Source organism: Zalophus californianus, chromosome 9 (genome assembly GCF_009762305.2).
Source record: "Zalophus californianus isolate mZalCal1 chromosome 9, mZalCal1.pri.v2, whole genome shotgun sequence".
NCBI classification, from domain to species: Eukaryota; Metazoa; Chordata; class Mammalia; order Carnivora; family Otariidae; genus Zalophus; species Zalophus californianus.
In genome coordinates this window covers 58,649,959-58,659,548 of record NC_045603.1, presented here as the reverse complement: position 1 = coordinate 58,659,548, position 9,590 = coordinate 58,649,959, and the positions used below count along the sequence as shown (strand labels likewise).

The following is a 9,590-nucleotide window of genomic DNA, read 5'->3' as shown; positions in this document are numbered from 1 at the left end:
ACACAGCGAAAGAGGGAACACAAGCAGAAGGAGTGGGAGAGGGAGAAGCAGGCTTCCCTCCGAGCAGGGAGCCCGATGCGGGGCTCGATCCCAGGACCCTGGGATCATGACCTGAATGGAAGGCAGACGCTGAATGACTGAGCCACTCAGTCACCACCTGAGCCACTCAGGTGCCCCTATATTTCATTTTTTTCATCTAGATTTTCTCTCAGTTCTTTTATAAATTAATCTGTTGGGGAAAAACCAAAACCAGGTAACTTCATACACATCCAAATCAACTATCTATATTTCTTGCTTCTTCTATTGAAACACCCAAAACATCTTTTCAAATTTTAGTTAAAATGAAGTATTTGAGTTTAATCAAATACTCCATCCCCATTTTATTTTTTTAATGGTTTTCTTTTTTTTTAAAGATTTTATTTATTTATTTGACAGAGAGAGACACAGTGAGAGAAGGAACACAAGCAGGGGGAGTGGGAGAGGGAGAAGCAGGCTTCCTGCCGAGCAGGAAGCCCGATGTGGGGCTCAATCCCAGGACCCTGGGATCATGACCCGAGCTGAAGGTAGATGCCCAATGACTGAGCCACCCAGGGGCCCCTCCATCCCCATTTTAAAAAGAAAAGAATTAATGGTTTGTTTATAATTATTTATTCCTGAATTACCAAGGACATCTCTAACAGGAGAGAACTTTTTTTTTTTATGTAAAAGATGAAAATCAAATCCTCGCTTACACCTTCACACATGTGATGATTGGAAGGTTTTTCCCCTAGAACAACTTCTCAACCCATACATTCCAACCTTGTCTCTCCTCTACTACCCACAGATTTTCAGTGCCAGGCACCATCAGATACATTTTTATCATGATTTAACCTCTGGTGCTTCACTTTGTGCTGTAATGCTGAGTGATAGGGCGCACTGGATAAAAGGCACATTCCTGGAAGCCATTCCTACATCAGGACAGCTAGGAATCACCTTACCATACTCAGAAATGACTGGGAGCTACATAAACACATCCCACCAAACTCAGACTTAATCTATCTCCAACTCAACTTTGCCTTAAATCCAAAAATATCCATGGCCGCTTGAACACCATCTCCCATGGGGGAAATGTGACAGAGAGGAAGTCAGAATGCAGAGAGACAGAAATTGCTACAGATTACAGTTAAAATATATTACTTTTGCAATCTGCATAACAACATATAACCATAGACACACAATTGCTAGAGTTCCTTCCAGGCCCTTATAAGGAGCCCATACAAGTTAAAAGCCCCCAAAACTTAAGCCTCATAGTAAATAAACCTCTGAGTAAACTCCGTTATTATGTCAATTTCAACAAGAGGAGGAAACCAAGGCACAGAGATGTTGAAGAACTTTCCCTAAGTAACACAGTTAGGAAGTAACAGATTTGGGTTTCCAACTCTAGTGCCCCCACTTTTAACTCTCCACACTGAAATTCTCCCTCTGATCATGTGAATTTGGAGAAAGTAGGAAGATGAGAACAGACAAGGAGCTGAAGAGAATAAACAGAGCAACGGGAAGAACGGGAAGAAGAAGAGAATGAATGGCATGGAGAAGAAGCAGGACAGCCCGGACTGCCAGAAAGCCACTTCTCGCCTGGACTGGGTATGATAAATTTTGAGTTTAGAAAGTGCATTTTTCCCTATCTTATAAGTGGGAAACCTCTAGAATTGTTAGCCAGGAAGGTACAGAAGTTCATCTTTCTTGTGTTGCCTCAGAGTTCCACCAGCTTAGCTGGCCAGCTCACTGTCCACGGAATCCACAGGTACCTTCATCATCTCACCACGCTTAGGACACCACATGGCCCCTTATGTTGATAAGACTACACTCACAGCACCTGGAGAGAAGCAAATGGCACGTATACCAGATGTACATTCATACCAGAAACTGAGAAATAAATCTTGATCAAATTTAGGTGCTGGCCACCTCTGTGAAGGTTTTGGGGGAATGTCAAGACATCTTCTTACATGCCTCACTTTTCTCATTGAAAAAGAACCCCTGTGGCTGTATAGGATTTGGAAGCAACATACAGCACTTATCAGATGTCTTAAAAGCCAGAGCAAAAAAATGTTCTCAAGCTGATCCAGGCTACAGTTCTGCAATCTGGCTCTCTCAACTACCCAGTAGACCCTAAGATGCTCAATCTTGAGGACAGTGGAACCTGTGGTAAACCCAAGAGGTGAATCACAGATCCGGGAGCAAAACCTTGCCCTTTTGGACAAATAATTAATATCATCTTTTGAAACTGTTCTTGGGGTTCTTGCAGGCAACCATATGTACTGAATACCTGACCAGGGGACACCAACTGACCATTGAACTATATTACCCTCTGTAGATTGGGTGGCATTTGATCCACCCAGCCTAAAGTTAGGTATTCCCAATAGCGCTTCATCAATAAGTGGAAGTGTTACTGTATGTTAACTAACTGGAATTTAAATAAAAACTTCAAAAAAAATAAGTGGAAGTGTCAAATTCAAATGGGGCCCAAGCACATCCTGAAGACAAAAAAGTTTCATCTACCTCCTTCCCCAGCAAATCACACCCAGGTCATTCATAATGAGCCTGTGAATAAAATGGCCACGATGGCAAGAAAGGAGGCCAAGCATGAACTTGACAAGAAGGGGCTTAGCCTTACCAAGCTAACCCAGTTACCACCACTGCTGAGAACAGCTTGCCATTTACTTTGAGTTGGTGGTTAAGAGCTTTGTGGGAGCCAGATCTCCACCCTTCTATACAGAAGCCAATAAGTCCAGAATATTGGCTTTCCCTACACTCAAGCAGTCAAGACACAAGCCTATGACCTTGGCTAGTCCTAGTGCTTAAGACTTTAAATCAAGTGCAAATGATGCAAACAGTAGAGGAAAGTTTACAGCTCATTTTCGTGATGGCAGTAGTTTCATCCAGGGACCAGAGTCAGCAGGGCCACACAGGGCCAGAGGAGTCACCAATAACCAGTGGTGGCAGTGCCAACAACCTCCTAATCAGACCACTCTTGTGGTATGGCTTAGCTGCAGTTCTGGTCTCTAAACTTCTCTTGGTTCCTGATCATTTTCTAAGCCTGGTTCTCCAGGATTCCTATCAACTCTGTGAACCACCAGAGTCCTTTTTTCTCCACCCCAGAGTTGCTCACTTGCTACCCTTTTCCTCCTCCCCCATGGCTCATCCTCATTCACAGTTTGCATCAGGATCTCCTAATTTCCAAATCCCCTCTCTTCAAAAGCCCACACCCCACTTCTCCCTTACCTCTTTCAACATAACACATTTTAGACTTTCCAGCAACTTTAGGGAATTCTTTTTAATGGAGAAAGTCCCCAATTTTCAATATCTAAAACCTCTATGAAAGTCATCATAGAGGGGTGCCTGGGTGGCTCAGTCGGTTAAGTGTCTGCCTTCAGCTCAGGTCGTGATCCCAGGGTCCTGGGATCAAGCCCCATGTCAGGCTCCCTGCTCAGTGGGGAGCCTGCTTCTCTCTCTCCCTCTGCCCCTTCCCCTGATCATGCACGCTCTCTCTCTCTCAAATAAATAAAAGAAAGTTATCATAGAAATAACAAATGATACTAGTCGCAATAACAGTAGTAATCAAAATAGATTAGTTAACATTTCACTATTTGCCATGCACTGAGCTAAGCAGTTCTCTTATATTTATTTATTCATTTATCTAGTCGACAAATATTTACTGACTATCCACTATGTGCCAGGCACTAGGAATACACTGGTGAACAAGACAGGCAGCATCACTGCCTTTATGGGACATATATTTTAGTGAAGGGAGAGAAACCACAAATAAATAAACAAGTTGATTTCAGATCCTGCTAAGTGACTGTATAGTAAAGAATGACTGGGGAGAGCTACATTTAATCTTTACAACAATCTTGTGAAGTAAAGAAACTATTGTAATCATTATTTTACAGATAAGGAAAATTAAGGCATAAAAATGTTAAGAAATCTCTCAAGGTTGAGGCATTTGGGTGGCTCAATTGGTTGAGCATCCGACTCTTGGTTTAGGCTCAAGTCATGACCTCAGGGTCATGGGATTGAGCACTGCATTGGGCTCCACACTCTGTGAGGATTCTGCTTGAGATTCTCTGCCTCTCTCTCTCTGCCCCCCCACCCTGGCTCTCTCTTTCTCTCTCTCTCTCTCTCAAAAAAAAATAAATAAATACATAAATAAATAAATCTTTTAAAAAAAAGGGAAGGAAAGGAAAAGAAATGAAAAGAAGAGAAAAGGAAAGAAAAGAAGAAAGAAGAAAGAAAAGAACTCTCCCAAGGTCTTACAGGTGATAAATGGCAGTCAGGATTTGATCTTGCTCCTGCCTCACACCAAATCCAAGCACTGTGCCATACTGCCATCTCTAACCTAGCCTCTGGTCAAACTTCCTTAGCCAGCACCATACTCTCCACTACTAGACTTACCAATAAAATAAGAGACCCCATTCTACTCTTTAATGTCCTTGATTCCCAAGGATATATATGGGATCCTCCATCTTCAGAATTCCACATCCTCTCATGCACTACAGGAAGGCCAATGTTCACACAAGTACTCAGAGTAAAACTTTGGTCAAACAAAGCTCCCATCACAGGAAACTACTCTATTTCCCAAGAGGTTTCCCTCTTCCTGAATGGAGGTGAGCAGAGCTTTCTACTTAACTCCTCATCTCCAACTGCAGTTCCAGCCCTGCTTGAATAACACCTGGGTATAGATTTGCCAGATTTAACAAATGAAAATATAAGATGCCCAGTTAAATTTTATTTTCTGATGAACAATAAATAATGTTTAATGTACATATGTCCCAAATATTTCTTTAAAAAATTTTTTATTCTTAAGTAATCCCTACCCCCCGGGCACCTGGGTGGCTCAAGTTGGTTAAGCAACTGCCTTTGGCTCAGGTCATGATACTTGGAGTCCCGGGATCGGGTCCCGCATCGGGCTCCCTGCTCAGCGGGGAGTCTGCCTCTCCCTCTGACCCTCCTCCCTCTCATGCTCTTTCTCTATCATTCTCTCTCTCAAAAAATAAATAAAAATCTTTTTAAAAAAAAGTAATCCCTACACCCAACATGGGGCTCAAACTCACAACCCAAAGATCAAGAGTTACACACTCCACCAACTGAGCCAGCCAGGCACCCCCTGAATATTTCTTTCCCTGGAAAGATAGAACAGTGCTAAATCCCTGTGACCAAATATTTTATGTGACATACTTATATTAAAAAATTGTTAGTTGTTTATCTGAAATCCAAATTTAACAGAGCACTCTGTATTTTCCTAACAATTCTATCCAGGAACCCTGAAAATAGGGGACCTCCACCTCCAGAGCTGATGTCACGATCTCAAGTGAGAAAAGCATGAAGCCACCTAGGGCTGAGCCAGTCTGATTTCATCATGCCCTCCTCTGGTCATATCCCCAGCTCAGAACAGTGGAGGAAAAGTTCTCCCCCCTCGTCTTGTTCAGACACCAACTCTGTCAGGAAGTCATCCTTGGGTCTGACTGTGATGCCTCATGTTGCCCCTCGGGCCACCTCAGTCTCACCCAGTCCTTGGTCAACTGAGGGAAAATGGGTTCTTGTCTTCTTCATCAGAACCTTTCTGCACTATAAGAATATTAAATATTCACCTCTCCCCATCTTTCTTTTCCCCAGGCCATCTAACACCAACATATTCCTGACCCTTAGTCCACTTCCTTCCCCTGAAAATTGGACTGTAAAACAATAAAAATTCTTTTGGAAGGCAATTTGGCAATATGTTTCAAAAGCTCTAAAACTGTACATGCTTTTAGTCAGCAATTTTATTTCTAGAAGTTTGTGTTCATAAAAGGCATAAGAATACAAAGATATAAGTGCAATGATTTCTATCTCTGCAATATTTATACCAAAAATGATTAATTCCAATAATTGGAGTTGCTTAATATTATAGTATATATCCATATATTGATACTCTAAGGATATTAAAATCATGCTTTAGAAGTCTACCTGTATGGTAAAGTACTACAATATAGTTTAATAAAGTAGAAAATAAAGGTTGTAGAACAATTTAAATAATAAAATCCCATTTTTAGTTTTTAAAAATATATTTATATACATATATAGAGGGAAACCAGAGTGCAATAATTTCCCAAGGACATTTAACACCAAAATGGTAATAGTTATTTTCTTTTCTTCTGAATGCAAAATTCTCTGCAATTAGCAATGTTAATTTTGTAAACTGAAAATCAATGCTATTTAGAAGGCCCCCATTTATTGTGTCTTGAGAGTGATTTCCCCACTTGTACTGGCCCCTCCTATGGCTTACTGCTGAAGGAGGGTTCATGAACAAACAAGAACTGGCTTCCCAAGAAGAGTAAAATGGTGCCAGGTCTCTCTGGCCAGCAAATCAAGGTGGCCTCCAAGTAGAAATAGGGGACAGTTCACAAGAAACAAAAGCATCATCTTGGGAGCCTAGGGGTCAGATCAGACCTTTTGATTGGTCAAAGGAGAGAAATTGTATGTGCCTTTCTACCTTAGGACCAGAGGAGAAAATAGAGAGCAAGTCAGGCAGCAGGTGAGAAGGAAGCTAAGTAGAGAATATCAACACCTCAGGGATCCCAGGATAGCCATTGTAAATCAGGGGTGAAGTACTAGACAGATGCTTCCAGACCTAAAGGAACACCAAGCAAGACTCGGCCCCTGAGTGTCTGAGCCAGATCCTGTTCCTTCCCTGCCAACCCAGTCACACAGCCCGGACCTTGCGCCTGGAGTAAAGGAGCTCTTGCTGTACCAGAGGCAACTGATATGAGAGAGAAAGGCTTGCAATGAGGAGTCCGGGAGAAGAAGAAAGAGAGATCTCCAGGAATCGTAGCCCCAGAAGGTGCCCTGAGCCTCCGAACAGAGCAGGAATTGCTCAATCTGCACACAAGATGGGCACAGCCGCCTTCCCTCCTCAGCCTTCCCTCAAGTGCATGTTTCTGCAGCTCTGCACCTACAAACAAGTCAGGTCAAGGCCATAAAAGGATGCTTCCAGAGGCAGAGCTCTGAGCAGCACGTCAGCGGCTTGCGCCCTCCAGCTGGGCAGGCCGAGGAATCCCACATTCACAGTGCAAAGAGCAGGCCTGACCCCTGGGGTCTGAGGGTCCTATCTTCTCTCTCCTCTGAAAATACCCAAGGATCAGGCCTTTATGTCCAAGAACTCGAGGGAATCAAGGGCTCCAAACGTATCTCTTCACAAGGCGCCTCATTGCGCCTGTGACCTCCTTGTCCCTCAGAGTATAGACAAAAGGGTTGAACATGGGAGCAACAACTGCAGAGAAGAAGGCAAGGATCTGGCCCGTGTCCTGAGAGGAGCCTGCCCAAGGTCTCATATAGGCAACAGTCCCAGTCCCAAAAAAGAGCATGACCACAAACAGGAGGGAGGAACAGGTAGAGAAGACTTTTTGACGCCCCTGGGATGTCGCGACCCCAAGGATGGTGGCAAGGATACAGGCATAGGAGGCTATGATCAGTAAGAAGAAGGGGGTCGGGGTGAAGGCCACCATGACGGCAAGATTGCCCACTTCACCCCAGAAGGTGCTGGCACTAGCCAGTCCCAGCACAGGCAGGATGTCACACAGGAAGTGGTGGATTGTGTTAGCACCACGGAAGGGCAAAGTGAAGATGAAGATGGAGTGAGTGGTACCAGTGAAGAGGCCCATGAGGTAGGAGGCCCCCACCATACTCGCATGCACCACCCCCCCCGTTCATCAGGGTGGTATAAGGCAGCGGCCTACAGATGCAGTGTAGTGGACACAGGCCCTGGCGGTAAGCAAACAGCATTCAGCGATGCCAGAGAGGGCAGAGAAATACAACGGGGTGAAGCGGCAGGCAGCTGAGATGGTGGGGCAGGAGGCAAGGAGGTCAGCCAGCATCCTAGGCACGAGAGTTGTGGGGCAGAGGCTTTCCACCAGGGAGAAGTGGCGAAGGAAGAAATACACGGGGGAGTGCAGGGCAGGGTCTGCCAGAGTGAGGAGGATGGTCAGGGAGTTGCCCAACAAGGTAAGCAGGTAGATGCAAAGGACTCCCCAAAACAGAGGGCCCCAAAGGGAACCAAAACCAGATAACCCCAGCATAATAAATTCCCTTATCACTGTGCTATTGCCAGCCCCCATGTCCTCAAGTCCAGGCTGGAAGAAGGAGCCAAGAGGGGGCTCGTGTGGCACCAGAAGGCAGCCGGGCAAAGACAAAGGCTCCCACTGCAGCAGGAAAGGCGTGAAATAGTCTACAAGAACATTCCAGTTCCCAGGGATAGGATGGGTGAGCACCTGAGTTGCTAGCAATTTCCTCCCAGAAAATCCCTCAGAACAGAAATAAGATAAACCAGGGGAGTGGAGGGAGAAGGCAGACCTTCGTCCAGCCTGGGAACTTGGAAGACGCCTGGGTGGTCGTTCTAGTCACCGAGTACTGGGTTCTAGGAACAAAGAGCAGGGACAGGTAGAACAGCTCCCTTTGGAGAAACTTGGGCAAAATTGCGCAGAATGGTGGGTGAGCAGATAGAATAAATAAGGCTGGCAGGAAAGTAGAAGAGAAATAGATCCATCGTGGGGCCGAAGAAGAGCTGGAGTGAGAGTAAGAGAGAGAAAGAGAAGACACAAGATCACAGGCTACAGAGAGAAGGCAGGGGGTGCTTTTACCTACAGATGAGTCCCCGCTGCCCTCAGGATGCCCTTCCCTGGCGGCATATCACCAGGAGCTCTGGCCCCCCAGGAGCCTGATTCCCAGAGGCTAGGGAGGGAAAGTAGGCAGGGGAAGCTAAGGAGGGGGAAGACAGTATTGTCTGGGGTCCAAGAAGAAGGAAGCAGTTTTCTCCTGCCCCATCACCACGGAATTCTCTGCGGTCAAGCCCGGGGTCTGGGTCCCACCCCAAGGACAACGGGGAGACCACAACGCAGAGGGGTTGGGAGGCATCCAGGGTCCCTCTGCAAAGCCTGAACAAATCTGGGCTCAGAAATCAAGTGTTCTAGCTCCCTGATCAGAGCCTATCTGCCGAACTGCTCAGCCTGCAGCCCTAACGCTGCCCTCAGCCCGTGGCCCGTTCCCAGAATTGGTCCGAGGCTTCTGCCTGCCCCGGAAAACAGGAAAGAATCCTCTTGTAAAATAGTGCTAATACTCGAAGAAAAGAAATTGCTGAAATAGCAACAGGCCTGACATCTGGTAGAACTTCCCCAACCGGCCCAGCTCTCCTCAGCTGCTGAGGAAAGCATTAGAAATACAAAACACTTGGGGCACCTAGGTGGCTCAGTTGGTTAAGAAGCTGACTCTTGATTCAGCTCAGGTCATGACCTCAAGGTCCTGGGTTCAAGCCCTGCCTCAGGCTCCCTGCTCAGCCAGGAGTCTCCTTGAGGATTCTCTCCCCCCACCTCCGGCCCGCCCCCCACTCACCCTCATTCTCTCTAAAATAAATAAGTAAAATCTTTTTTTTTAATGTTTATTTTTAGGGGCGCCTGAGTGGCTCAGGCGGTTAAGCATCTGCCTTCAGCTCAGGTCATGATTCCAGGGTCCTGGGATTGAGCCCCGAATCCGCTCCTTGCTCAGCGGGGAGTCTGCTTCTCCCTCTCCCTCTGCCTTTCCCC

The 9,590-nt window shown here is 45.7% G+C and overlaps 1 protein-coding gene across 1 annotated transcript; it reads right to left on the bottom strand.

Annotated features, from left to right (window-relative positions):
- Positions 1-7,184: 7,184 nt before the first annotated feature.
- Positions 7,185-8,129, bottom strand: LOC113921355 (olfactory receptor 9). The gene is given in 3 exon segments (XM_027591828.2): positions 7,185-7,712; positions 7,714-7,760; positions 7,763-8,129. Coding segments are annotated over 3 exon segments (942 nt in total).
- Between the last annotated feature and the right edge of the window lie 1,461 nt (positions 8,130-9,590).